Here is a 14,562-nt window from a genome sequence, read left to right on the forward strand (position 1 = left end):
AGGGCCAGGGGGAGGAGCACGTGCCCTTTCTTTTGGGAAATGAGTGCTGCAATTACAACGTTGATACGTGGTTGAAGCCAAACACTGTGTTTAGTCTGAAGTCTTGTCCATTTGAACTGACCAAGGCTCCTCTCTCTTTCTGCTCCCCTCACAGCCAACACTGCGGGACTATCAGAACGGAGATGGCTTCGGCTACGTCTTGTCGTTTCGCAAGAAAGGCACCCAGGGCTGGCTGACAGCAAGGGTGCCGCACGCAGAGTCGCTGCACTACGTCTACCGCAACGAGAGCATCGGTCCCTACACCCCCTTCGAAGTGAAGATCAAAGCGTACAACAGGAAAGGAGAGGGACCGGAGAGCCTCACTGCCATCGTGTACTCTGCAGAAGAAGGTAAAGGGAGACTGCGGTGACCCTGAACTCACCACGCTTTGTCCAACCAACCGTGTCCTCAAGCAGCTCCCTGCAGAGCTGTGTCCGTCTGGGAGCCCCACGATAGGAGAGGTTCCTTTTACTCAAAGAACAGCTGACAGTGATTTCAGCATAACTTTTATCTTCTACTTCAAATACACAGACAGAAGTTTCCCTAAGCCCAGCCGTGACTGCACACCCAGAGCTTCAGAGCAGATGCAGATTTCACAGCACACAGCTGTGGCCCCGCTTGTCCTACTAAGTCCCTAAATCCCTTCCCCTTGCTTTGCTCCGTACACGTAATACCAGCTGGCTGGCTGCACAGTAATGGTGCGGCAGGAGAGCCCTTCGTTTCTGTACGGTGATTATGGTGCCCAGAGCAAAGAAAAGGATTTTATTCCCTTTTGTTGTCTTTTTCAGAACCGAAAGTGGCTCCTTTCAGAGTTATGGCCAAGGCTGTTCTGTCCTCAGAAATGGATGTGTCCTGGGAGCCTGTTGAGCAGGGAGACATGACTGGAGTGCTCTTGGGCTACGAGGTACGAGACTGCAATGGGAATGAGAGACACTGAAACCGAGAGCCGAGTGTTCAGCAAAGAAAATTACCCCAGGCTAAGTGAGGTGAAACGAAAGAGCGCTTTGTTTCCAAAGATGGAGGATAATTAATGGAGAGCACAAGGCTTTAATGGGGCCAGTACCACAGCTCACAAGAGAGATTAGTAAAAGAGAAACATTTTTTCTGCTTGCCTTTCTACACAGGCTATAACCTTATTCCTGGGAACATACTGAGCAAAATGCATGAAACAAATACCAAAGGGTCTCCAGTGCTGGCTGTGGATGACGTATTTGCAGATGCCTCTATCATTACTAAACCCATCATACCCTTTTCTATTCAGATCCGGTACTGGAAGGATGGTGATAAAGAGGAGGCAGCTGACAGAGTGAGAACAGCGGGGCTGGTCACGTCGGCTCATGTAACAGGCCTAAACCCCAACACGAAATACCACGTATCAGTCAGAGCTTACAACCGGGCTGGAACCGGCCCCCCCAGTCCTTCTACCAATGTCACAACAACAAAGCCACGTGAGTGAGCCCTGACCACCTCTCTTTCACACGTTGTACTCCCTGGGGCTGCTGCCTCCTCCAAAGGATCCCCAATGATCACCCGATTCGCTTTTTGATCTTGGTGCCCTAATGCCATTTTAAGTAGCCCATAAAACAGCTCCCTGGATTTCCTCAGGTCAGTCCTGGGGTCTGTGCATCACCTACCTGAGCAGATCTGTGCTCAGGGTAACATTTGCTGGGATGCTTCCCTTTAAACCAACCACAGTTGTGCCATCAGCCTTGTCGAGTAGTCACAGAGTCTCTGGAGACGGCTGTAACCAGAGCAACCTTCTCATCAGTTACTGAATCTCTGTCTTGTTTTGTATCTCTTAGCACCAAAGAGGCCACCTGGCAACATCTCCTGGACTTTTTCTGGGTCTACAGTCAGCATCAAGTGGGACCCAGTGGTGGCAAAGGCAGATGAGTCTGCAGTTACAGGGTACAAGGTACAGGCAGCATGCATCCGGCCTTCTCTTAAAAATGACCCTAAGGAAATCACAGTGAACATAAACTCAGACTTGCCTCTTCCAACAGATGCTTTACAGGCAGGATTCCCACTCTGCGCCCACACTATACCTGGCCAGCAAGAGCCGGATCGACATCCCTGTCCCTGAAGACTTCACTCACGCCTTTGTACAGATCAGGGTTACGGGCCCTGGGGGAGACGGAATCCCAGCAGAAGTTCACATCCTCCGAAATAGTGGTACGTACGCTCCTCTGGATGCCCGAATGCACGGGGGGCTTCACGGACCGCTGGAAAATGGGCTCAGAGAGAGGAGGTAACGGGCAGCACCACTTGCCTGTCATTTGCTACCACTGTTCTTTGATAAGTAAATGACTGAGTCGTACCTCCTCCCCTACCTGGCCATAGCATGGCATAATAGCAATAAATACTAGTATGTTTTAAAATCCCACTCTCCCTTCCAGGAATGCAGGGGAACTTCCTACCCCACTGTTTTAGGCTGAGCCTCTGGAATTGATCTTTGGTTCCCTTGTGCCGTTCACTCAAAGGATCTTCTGACATATTCCTCTCCAGCCCTCCATCAGCTAAGCCTCTCCCCAGACTCTGAGCAACCTTTCAGTCTAGGCTGAACCCAGCTTTATTTCACTTGCAGCCAAAGCCCTCGAGGCCCCACACAAGCCCAACTTATATTCACTAAGAGCGAAATCCTGACTCTGTTTGTGGGGCCCCGACACCAACTCCAGCAGGTTCCCTTGAATCAGGGTGTAAGAACTCAGGGCCCACCTCCCAATTCTTGTTTCAAATCCTGAGTGGTTCATCAGCGGTAAATGCAACATGAGCCCACAGAACCCCAGAATTAACATTCTAGCAGCCCTCCCGACTCCTTCTGCAAGGCATCAGGTTGTGTCGGTGCCACAAGACGGTTGCTCCTTCCCTGCTCCCTTTCTTTCAGGAACAAGTATGATGGTGGAAGACTCTGTGATGAGGCCAGTGCCACACGCTGTCATTATTACAACTAACTCTCTAGTCATGGTGGCCCTGATCAGCTACCTGGAGCTCTGACGATGGCCAGCGCAGCAGAGGACTCCCAGACATGCTTCCTCCCGAGCCAGCGGGGAACTACTAATACTTGGCTGCTGCAACTTCAAGTTTGTACCACAGCAGCGTTACAGAAAAAGGATTTGACAACATTGTTTTAAGAGAGGAAGAAACAGCTTTTTTTGTTTGTTTTGGAAGAATATAAGCTTTCATACAAGACATGGGTCTTTAACCGATTAGAAATTTTTTAAGAAACAAGTAAAATGAAGAAGAATTCTCCGTGAATTCTGACAGCCAACTGCCCCACACACTGTATCCAGTAGGTTTTCTGCCTTATGAAGCCATGTACTAAAATAATGAGACTGCTAAACTTGACTTTTTTTAAAAAAAAAAAAAAATGTACAGTGAATTTTGGGCGGGGGGCGGTAAGGGGAGGACGAGGACTGAGGATTTCAGTGAGCAGCATGTTCCATACCAATCCCCGTCATAGCCATCTCTAACAAATTACGAGACAGGAATTTTTTTTCCCCTCCATAATATGAGCCAAATTCTGCAGCAACCAGGCCAAGGGGAGAGAGCCACAAGAGAGCTTGATCTCTGCCCCATCCTGAAGATGGGTGAACACAGAGTATAGATTGTGAAAAGCTTTTTTAAGACACTGGTGTTAACTTGCAACCCCAGCCTATTGTTTGTATCACCTGTTATGCTGTGAGGTGCAACGTTCAATGTTAACCATATCCCACATGCTTTTTGGGGTGTTTTTGTTATACTGTTTGCTTCTTTCCTTTTTGTTTGGGGAGGAGAAGGGGTAAGCGAAAAGGAGTTACTTTTCCAGCATCCACTAATTCGGAGAGGCAGTTCTGCCTAATCATGGAGATGCCAACACATCCAACTTCAATAGAGAGAGGGTCTTAAAGGAGGAAGTAAAAGGAATATTACCTAACATAGCGAAGACCTGGAGACTCAAGGAAGCCATCACTGGGGCAATAGGAAAATCTGGACTCAGTCAGATTCACCACCCTACACAAACGGTTCCATCCAGCCAAAATACCAGTCTCAACCTGGGACTGCGAGACTGAGATCCAGCCAGTAAGTCAGTCTGGTTTTCAGGTCCAAGGGTCACACAGCTAATGCGAATGGGAGGGCTGCTACCCCAAAGAAGTACAGGGATGTTGAGCTGCACCATTAAGTAAAATGGTTGGGAACAGGTGTTGCGTGTTAAAATCTCCCTGTAAAGCAACTGACCAAAGTTAACGAGAAGCTGATTTACATTGCTTGCCGGTTAGATCCCAAGCGTGCTTTTAGGGACCTTTACCTGCCTGTACCTTCCTCCTTCCCAGCGGACAATACTGCCGGCCTGAGCAAGCTCAGTTCCAGAATTACCTGACAAGGGCTACGCTCGCAGGACCGCACAATGGTGAGGCACTGACGTGCAGTTTCTACGCTAGATGCCAATTCCTTGCCCTTGCTAATCATTTTAAAACTACCGTGCCCTAGGCCTTAGTGAGCATTTGAGAGATTACATGCATAAATCCCTGGGATCCCGGAGTTATGCCTATTGTATATACCCATAATGTCCCATCACATTTTTTTATAGCATCTGGTAAAAAGTCTGGTAGCATCCAGCTACCCTGGAAGCAAGAAGGTAAATTCACCAGCAGGTTCACACCGTGCGATGCAAACGGCAAGGCTCCGGGCTGAGGAAGGAGGGCTCCTACGTGTTTAGCAAACAAGAGAAATGTTTTAAGAAACAGGCAAAGAAAAATAAACTTAATGAAAGAGTCTAAACATTTAGAGCACAGCTGCAGCAAAAGGAAAGGGTACCTCACTGGTTCCATTAGAAATAACACCTAGGATAAAGTGGAAAAGGGAAGACGACAGCTCCCACTAGTACATGGGAGGCTGAGGCAGGCAGGTGAGGGAGCCATCACCCTTGGAGCCTGGCCTCAGCTTCCTCCGTGTCCCTCTGCAGCTCTCCATGAATTACCCCTCGGTCCCTGTAGCAGGTTGAAACACTTCTTTCAGAAGGACAACACCTGAATATAAATTCTATTTTTGTATGATTTATGTTCGTGAAGATTTTTAAATATTTTTATTGACATTTGGAAGCTTTGTTTGGTGAAATATGTTATGTTGTTAATTCAGCGTTTTTGTTATCACCTCCATCTTGCTGGGCCTTCAGCCCTTCTCCCACAAAAAATGGGACGAAAGGAAAATTAGGAATTCAGTGTTAGCTCAAAAGCAAAGCAAATTAGGGCTTGGGCAACAGTTACCTGATCAACATGCAGAACTAGCAGTAACCATAATGACAATATTTAGGAGGCATAAACTAAGTGGACATATGGAGCTTCAGAGCACTGCTGGGTGAAGCCCGCAGCAGCCCTGCAGAATCACGTGCCCGATTCAGGAGAGGACCAAACAAAGCAGCGAGGTTAAATGACGCACCCAGAGCCTTCACTGAACAGAGACGCAGATGCTGGAGGCTCCCCAGGTCCAAGCCTGTGGGGTAGCCAGCACTCTGCTGGGGGGACCTGAATAGAAATCCCTTGTACCGAAGAAGCCTGCTGCGCTCCTCAGGAGGGACCACTGAGCAGGAGAGAGCTGCTTCGGAGCACAGCCCAGCTGCAGTCATGGGGTTCATACCGGTTTCGGGCACAGACTCTACACAAAGCCAGCTGTGTTCGCCCCATTGTGCACCACCAGTCCCATTCAGAGAAGCCAAGACACCGGCTCTCCCCCAGGGCTGCTATGCCTGCATGCCCACGGACACAGTTAATTCCCTTCAAGAGGTGCACAGGAGACACCTCCGGGGCTGAAGAACACGCTTTGATGGCCCACGTGTTGGACGAGCTCTCACAAGCAAAGCAAAGCAAGGTACCCCTGCGAAACTCAAGGGCTGAGGCTCAGCATCAGTCTAGGTCTGACCACAGGCTGCGCATGTCTCTTGCAGAAACTTGGTCTCAACAGATGCTTCCAAATGTGTCTGGCATCGCTAGTGGCGCTTTCTGTTTTATTGAACTTCACAGTGTTGGAAAGCAAGAAGCTTTACTGTACAGTTAAAACAGTATGTAAGTGCCGCAGTGACACTGGGTTTTAAATAGCAGCCGCCTGCAACATTTCCCTGGGAAGGTTAATATATTTCCATACATTTCTTTGTTAAACTAGATCACAGGCACATTTTTTATAAGATATGAAAACTACAGGAGGTGGATTTCAAATGTTCCGGTTAGTGCTGCTCTACGTTGCAAACGGGCTGAATATATTCTAATTTGTAAAACTGATGGGACAGTATTTTCTAAAGCCTTCAAGTGACAAGTAGATCCCCATGAAAGTTAAATGCCTTCAACGTGAATTCAGGATGCACCTCGTTTTTGAAAAGGTAAATCATCGCTACATATGGTTTCATCAGTGTCCATTTTAAATTAAAATGCTCCTGAGCTTTTGCAACGTTTTAAGGATTAAACATAGAAGCAAAGAGGTATGACCTAGCGATAACCACAATGGCCTTACAACCACTTGCTCTAATCCCAGCTTTGCCACTGACTCCACCTACAGCTCCAAGCACTTATTTCACCACTCACTGCCTCAGTTTCCCTTCCTGAAAAGCGAGGCACACGCAGGTCATGGCTATCTGCAAGTTCTTTGCAGTCTGAAAGTCTCTGTGTACTCACACTGCTGTCAAAGGCGCGACTGCAGCTCACACAGGGTATCAGAGCTTCAGCAAGGCTGACCGGTCACTGCCTGAGTCCACAGTGGCAACCTGTCCTTGTCCCTGCGCTGTCTCCGCTACCCAGTCCTTACCTAACTCGGCCAGCCACAGCTCAGCTGACTTCAATGTTTCCTGAGCATTAGTACAAAGAAACTCTGAAAAGTGCACATGGTAAACAGGCAGTCTCTCCCCCACAGAGTTTTTTTTTTTAAATTTTGGAGGAATTTGTTGATACTCCAAAGCCGCAGAGCAGACAAGATAGTGGCACGTTCCGGAACACTACAGGTACGCATGGGGAAACACCCCAGGTGAAGGACAGGGCTTGCTGGGGAAGGAGAGGGATGGAAAAGATTTTCCACTTGCAACGCTGGTAGATGAGAAAGGCCAAGTTCAGGCCCAGACGGTTACAGGCTAAACCCCGCTCCAGACAAGACAGCTCAGGTTTTGTACATAGGCACGAGCCACATTAAGACAAAGACTTTCTTCTCTAAGGCAGTCCTTTCTGCCATTTTATTTAGCAGGGGGTTAGGTGACCCACAGGAAAGGATTTGCACGTGCAAATGCAGCATTTGTACTTAGTTAAACTTTATCCGGGCTATAAAAAAAACCCTACATATAAAGCCTAGCCAGAGCCCCGAACAGGAGAAAGAGATGTGGAAGAAGTCTATTGGAAACCCAGTTAGAGCTTCCTAAAACCAAGCAGAGGGGTTAAAAGGAAAGGTGTTCAGATCTGGGGGAGAAAACTTAGGTTTCAACATCTTAACAGAGTTTACTGGCTTTACACTGTTGCATTAAGTTGCAAATCAATTTCCTGTCTCATTAAGAACCCCCTACGTTTAATTGCCCTGAGCACTTGCTTTAGAGATTAACTTACAGGGATGAGTGAAGGGCCGTGGGCTTTGTTCTCACCACTGTAATGGCTCGCTAAGGAAAGTCATCTGATTTCACAGGGTCCATCTTACTTGTCAGTAGTAAAAACCAAGCTGATAAGGGTGCTGTAAGGAGTATGCAACAAGGGTGAAATGTTTGGAGACTCCCAAACGAGAGGAGCTTTACAGTTCTGATTTATTCATATTTAACATAAAATAATTTCTACTTGATACTATTGAACTCGCAGACCGAAGATTGCACTCCTGGTTTTAGGTTGTCTGGGCTAAATTCGGCACTCAGCTATATCAGTTTGAATTGGGAACAGCTCACATTTGCAGCAGGACAGATTAAACATGCCCTGAATGGGAGACACTCGTATCTTTGCCCAAGGAATCAGCTGGATAACACAGGCATCACATTCAGCTAATGCCTGGGGGGTCTAAATCCCATCTGCTCTAAACCTGCAAAGCTATCCCCCATCCACAGAAACCCTCTGCTGTGAATATTTTAATCCAGCTTCACCACATCCAAACAGGGCAGTTTTCTTCTCAGTAACTTTGTTGTACGCTATTTTTTTTAAGAAAACCCAATGGGAAACATTGTAAGCATACTGTACTTACTGTAATTATGGTTATTTATTGGCTACAGTAGCACGCAGTTCATAAATAAAGATCTTCAGAGACTTTAGACAACTACTGGAGTCTGGAGTACTTCTGTCCAGCTTTAAATGCAATTAGTACCTTGCTCGCTCAGAGGTCCCGCTGGCCCAGGACTATATCTTTCCTGATTGCCAATTGCGAGGACTAATACAAACGAGGAACCCAGTGAGACCCCATCCGCACGGAGCTGGATCCTCAGCAAAAGTTAGGTCAATTAAGATATAGTAAACTCAAATTCTATCCCATGATAGTGATAACTAACCAGAAGAGGAGAGACTGTCGGTGGAGCAAGGAACTGCGGTGTTGAGGGTCTAGTTAGAGCTGTTAATATAATGTGCTCCCTCTGGCTAGGAAGCAATGCTAGAAAACTCAAAGTCAAAAATGTCATGTACCTTATTAGTAGACAGGGTAACTGATTGTGGGAATAGCTTGCCAAAACACTTCACCATCAGTCACAGCCTTTAAACTAAGACTGGAAGTCTTCCAGGAAAGATACGCACTAGATCAGCCACAAGCCAGCCGGCTTGCAATGGTTCACTTAAATTATAGAAAATCATTTCCTTTATTGCAGGAAGTGCTGCATGAAATCACCTCATCTATGTTATGTCAGATTAATTCATCACAGCCATTCCTTAGAGCCTAAAAAAAAAAAAAATAAATCTACTGGCTTCCTGCTACCTTTGGGAAGGATGTCAAGCGATGAGCTACAACAACCATACATGGTACAGGCCTGAGGGTCTCCGCTGGAATTAAGCCCAAGCCAGACACAGTCATGCTGGAGACTGGACAGACAAAAAACTGGGCTCAGCAGTTCCAGGTTTGGAGGGGTGTCTCGCCTAAACTCTTTCCCTCAGCCCATCCTGGATGCATTCACTGTCATGTAGCCCCTAAAAGAAACACCATGCCTGACTATGGGGTGCACAGGGGGGCTTAGGCACTGCCTGCAGGAGCCCCTCTGAGCCCCGGAGGACAGAGGGAAGCACTGCCGTGGAAGCAGCGGGGACTGGGCAGCGGTGAGGAGGCAGGGCAGGGAGCCAGTCCACACCACAGTCACACACAGAGCAGCTGCTCCTTCCCTTCCCAGAATCACAGAATCATAAAGGTTGGAAAAGACCTTTAGGATCATCAAGTCTATCCGTCAACCCAGCACTACCATGTCTCCTACACCATGCCTGAAGGGCTGTGTCTACGTGTCTTTTACACACCCCCAGGGACGGTGACTCCCCCACCTCTCTGGGCAGCCTGTGCCGGGGCCTGACCGCTCTGGCAGGGAAAACATTTTCCCTCATCTCCAACCTAAACCTCCCATGATGCAGCCTGAGGCCGTTTCCTCTCGTCCTGTCACTGGTGACCTGGGAGCAGAGACCAGCCCCCCCCTCACTCCAGCCCCTCTCAGGCAGCTGCAGAGAGCGAGAAGGGCTCCCCTCAGCCCCCTCTTCTCCAGGCTAAACCCCCCCAGCCCCCTCAGCCGCCCCCCAGCACACTTGTGCTCCAGACCCTGCCCCAGCCCCGCTGCCCTTCTCTGGACACGCTCCAGCCCCTCAAGGGCCTTCTTGTCCCGAGGGGCCCAAACCTGAGCCCAGCATTCGAGGTGGGGCCTCCCCAGTGCCGAGCACAGGGGCCCCATCCCTGCCCGGCCCCTGCTGGCCACACCAGCGCTGACACAAGCCCGGGGGCTGGTGGCCTCCTGGCCACAGCCACCCACAGGGTGAGGGGACGAGTGTATTTAGTTGCCATATAATGCTGCCCAGCTCCTGGCCTCCGGATGCTGATCGCAAAGGGTCCTAAGAGCCTGGGGCTCAGCTGGGCTCAGACCCCAGGTGGGCTCCTGCCCCTCTGCTCCATGCTCTGCAGAGCTGCAGGGAAGGCTGCTCATCGCTGGGGCCGTAATTAGCTCAGGGATTTATGCTGCAGTGGGGCTTTGTAAAGGTGAGGGCACCATCATTAAAGAAACCAGCAGGAAGCAGCCAAGACTGAGATTAATCCCTCCCCAGCTCAGCCCCCGCAAGGGCACTCCTGCCTTCTCAAGAACCATCATTAAATGCCGCCGCACATGACATAAATCAAGGAGACAAATGTATCATCGCTGACAAACAGGCGGGTCCTACTGGAAACACAAGCACAGCCCCTGCAGAGAGAGCACGCCGGCAAGCCGTGCTGCACGGACACTGGGTGGAGGATGCTGTGAAGCATCGCTTGTGCCCATCAGTCCCAGCACCAGCTGATCACCATAACCCCTGAGAGCTCAGCTGCATTTAAGAACTAAAAACAGTTTATCTAGGAGCATCAGTGTGTTTCCAAAGGCTCCTACACGGGTTTCAGGCATTAAGGCTGCAGCCACTATGAGTACAGCCCTTGCTGCGCTATTTTGGCAGGCCTGGTCCCAACAGAGATATTTTTCTACACATAAATATCAAGGGGAAACAGATAACTTTCTGTGAAACCTAAAGCATTTCCACGAGGTTCAAATTTGTATGAGTTGTTTGGAGTTTTTCCTGGAGAGGGAGCACAGCTGAGTTGCTTTAAAGTCACAGAAAAAGACAGTTCAAGCAAATTCCTTAAAATTGGTATCAAAACACTCCAAGAATTAAAAGGAATCTACCCCAGAGCTAATAGTTTGTGTCCCACCTCAGAAAACATCCTCCACATTGCTTCCCCACAGCCATTTTAAAGGATTTCTGATTTCTAGCTCTTACATTCAGTCTCACGTTTGCTGCCTACACAGCACCGCACGCTGCTCGCGGAGTCCTGGACACGCAGAGAGGTTTCAGTCATCCTTTTTCTACACAAGTGTCACTTCACTTGAAAATACCAGATGGGCAAGCAAAGGATTTACACCGATCCAGCCCTCCTCTCACAAAACAGATGTAAAGAGAGAAAATAAAAGCAGACCTCCCATGGAAATGAAAAAGCATCAGGAAGAAGCAGGCAGTTTCCACACAGAGCACCCAAGTTTAGGCAGACTAGCCCGGGATTGGTGACAGGGGTTAATGAAAGACACCTCTGCCCTGGAAAGATAAATAAAAGCAGCTTTTTTAAATGTAGGGGACACAGAAAAGCGAGGGAATGAGCTCAGAAGCCTGGGGCAGGCAGGCAGAGGGAAGTCAGACTAGGCTTGTAACATCAGCAGGAGCTGCTTCATTCCTGGGAAACCAATAAGGAAAGCTCCAAGAAAGATGAACTGCTCGAAAATGATCTTTCTTCTCTCCTTTTAGGACCAAATGAAGGTACATGTAAATTACCTCTGTGAGTAAATCTTTAAAGCCAACAGGTTCCGATCACTCTGAAGACACTTCATACCCAGCGTTTTCATAAACTTCCTACTCAAAAAATAAGCAGTTGATCTTTTAACTTCTGTGGACATCAGGGGGCAAAATAAAGCAACGCTTATAGTGCCAGGGACAATGGAGGGACAGCATCTTAAAAGCTTTGTGCAAATGAATGCTACGCCTGGTTTTGTTCAATCATATCCTCCTAGTATTTGCTTCTGTCTTCTCATTTGGGGGGTTACTACCTCCCATGAAAGCCAGAATTTCGAAAGAACTCAGCATGTAATATTTGAAAACTCATAAAACTGTATTTTACCACCTAAATTGTCCTTCACTGACACTCAGTAACTGGAATTATGCTCTTCAATAATACTGATTTTTTTGAGTCCACCGAAGCCAAAGACAAAAATTTTGCTAAAGAAGAAGAAACTTCAGGACAGCCGAAGCAAAGGGAAGAGTTGTTTCATAGGCTGCTAACTAATTCTGGCCTAAAAGGACTGACAAAATTAAATCATGGCATCAAATTAACAACCATCAGAACTAAGCACAAAAAACCTTCATTACGGTCTACGTCTGACTCAGAACACACTAACTTAGAGTTAAATAAAATACTCCTGCTTAGAATTAGTGCTGCAATAGTGAATTTGCCTTTCTGTACTCAGCCTAAGATGACGCATTAATTAAACCCACAGCCTTCAGCACGCTTTAGCTAAACACAGTGCTTTGTACACAAGTTCCACAGGAATAAGCCAGCATCGCTAGAAGTAGGCAACAAATGAATGTATTTATGCAGTGTTCTGTGCAGAAATGACTGCCAAAAGGCTGCAGTTTCCTAGGGAAAAAAATGTAGGGAAGAACACAGGCAAAACATCGATAGCTACACGATATACCTGTGCTGGGAGAAAGCCAGCAAAAGGAAAGGGGAGAGCGAGCTCTGAATTTCCCTGGTTTGCAGAAGGATCATTCCACGGACTTGGAAAATATTCATTGGCAAAGCGGTTCCCAGCACAGTGCAGAAGAGATCCGACGCTGTCCTTGGGACGGCAGGCACATTCACAGCCAGCAGTTTCGTATTCACGTGCATTTCTTGGCCATAAGCAAAGTATTTTACTCTCTACCTCCTAAAAACCTCTATGGGAGGTATGCAAACGTCTGTCCTGCAATCAGCCTCCAAAGCAGCCTGAGCACTACCGATGGGGACTGCATGGCTGGTGCATCCGCCAGCCTTGCTGCTGCTTCCACAGAACCAGAGTCACTGGTTTGTAAAATGCCTTGAAACACCTGACCAGGAAAGATGTTTCACAAAACCAAAGATGACTAAAATTACTGCATTTCCAGTTACTTCCTTTATCCTGTGTGAGGCTTAGGGAGTGCCTGCAGTAAATGAGATACTAAATAAATGAGCCAAAGGGAGAGGAAAAGCAGCACGTGAGAAGCAGCAGCGGGTGGGAAACGGGGGGAACATGAAAACAACAGCCCGAGAGCTGCTCTGTTCAATAGATCCCGGCAGATTGCCGAACTGCTGCAAGCAACTGCAGGAACAAGTAAAAGAATTAACACAGATCAACGTGCAGAGGGTGGAAGAGTCAGACAGCCGCAACTCGGTGCAAAAGAAGCATATGGGGTTTGTTTTCCCTCTCTGCTGCCATTCAAGTTCCAGCAGTTAAGGCAATCTAGTTATTCAATTTAGATAAGCTTCAGTAGCTAACAGCAATTTAAACAGCTGCCTATGCCTCACCATTCTGTTATTACCTCCTTCTTTCCAAGTGCTAATTCCATTAGCAAATTGACTTCCTCCCTCACACAATCTGTCTGGCTTTAGTATGTACAATACTAATTGCTTCCTAATACTTAGGACCATCAGCAGGCAGCAGAAGTTTGTACCACAAACCACCCCTCCAGCTGGGAACTGGTAGCAGGCAGGGTTTGCATGCAGGCCCTGGAATCCTCTCCTCCAGGTGAGGCAGACAAACGGGCCAAGCATGGGAAAAAGCAGTTTAGGCACTGTATTACCAATTCAAGAGCAGAAAGAGACTTTTTTTTCCTGCAGTCCAGCCAGTTATGTTGGGAAGAACAGGGACAGTGACTAAGAAAACACGCAGATTACAGGAAGAGGCAGAAAGAAATGCAGAGATGGGGAGGGTACAGTGTTTTGAAGAGTCCTTGCTTCAGCTGCTTTCACTGACCTCCCTGTACCTCTGACCCCCCATTCCCTTTTCCTGACCTCTCTTTCCCTCAGCTCAGACTGCTCTCCATTCCTTCCCCTCCATCCCCGAGCAGACCTGCTAATGTAAATGCTTCAGATTGCTGCAAAACTCAAAAAGCATGCAAAGAAAGTGCCATTCCAAAGAGCAACGATGCCAAGAGTAGGCCCAGTCCCATCCTTTCCGACAGCTAGAGCCGCACTGCCCATCACAGCCCTCCATCTTAAAATAAGCATTTAAAAAAATATTAATCTTTCCTGCTCTAGGCATCTGGGTCTCCTTGGAGAAAGAAAAAAAAGGAGGGCACAATAAAAAGATGAAGGACCCTTTTGGCTCCCACTCTGACCTCCTCAGCGAAGCAGTGAGAAAATGGATTGTCCTGGACCTTTCATGTAATCTTTCTGCATTTCTAAAACACAGCTGCCCACAGGATGAAGCCCCTGCATTTACATTACAAAGAGCAGAGAGGCTCCTCCAGATGGGACAGCTGCTCTTTGTTGATTTTAACCATTAGCTCGCAAACCAAGCCTATGTCTGTTCCTGCTATTCCGAGAGTTCTTCAGCACGGAAGGGACCCCACAGCCCACCTCAAACGCGAGCAGAGGAGGTCTCGTCCCACGCAGCAAAACGGACAGGAGAGCAGGCAGCAGCACGCAGCTTCCTCTCTCCTCTGACGGGTGCCTCTCATTTACAAAGTTCAATCGCCCGTTTCTTCATGTTCAGTAAGCAAAAAGAGCTCTGTAAATCAGGTGTGTGGAAAGCGCCTATTTCAGTTTCCATTAGCTGTTTGTATTTTTGCTTACATGTATTAAAAAGGGTGGCTGCTCTTTGCAGAGGCTGGG

The 14,562-nt window shown here is 47.9% G+C and overlaps 1 protein-coding gene across 1 annotated transcript in view; it reads left to right on the forward strand.

Annotated features, from left to right (window-relative positions):
* Positions 1-8,165, forward strand: part of CNTN2 (contactin 2) — a 33,285-nt gene extending 25,120 nt beyond the window's left edge. Inside the window, exons 18-23 of the mRNA XM_064472024.1 lie at positions 155-389; positions 828-943; positions 1,301-1,487; positions 1,842-1,954; positions 2,043-2,211; positions 2,924-8,165. Of these exons, the coding sequence (XP_064328094.1) occupies positions 155-389; positions 828-943; positions 1,301-1,487; positions 1,842-1,954; positions 2,043-2,211; positions 2,924-3,033 (930 nt within the window). The 3' untranslated portion in view covers positions 3,034-8,165. The remainder of the gene's footprint in view (positions 1-154; positions 390-827; positions 944-1,300; positions 1,488-1,841; positions 1,955-2,042; positions 2,212-2,923) is intronic.
* Positions 8,166-14,562: the final 6,397 nt, after the last annotated feature.

The sequence above is a fragment of the Phalacrocorax carbo genome, chromosome 23, assembly GCF_963921805.1.
Source record: "Phalacrocorax carbo chromosome 23, bPhaCar2.1, whole genome shotgun sequence".
In the NCBI taxonomy this organism is placed as follows: Eukaryota; Metazoa; Chordata; class Aves; order Suliformes; family Phalacrocoracidae; genus Phalacrocorax; species Phalacrocorax carbo.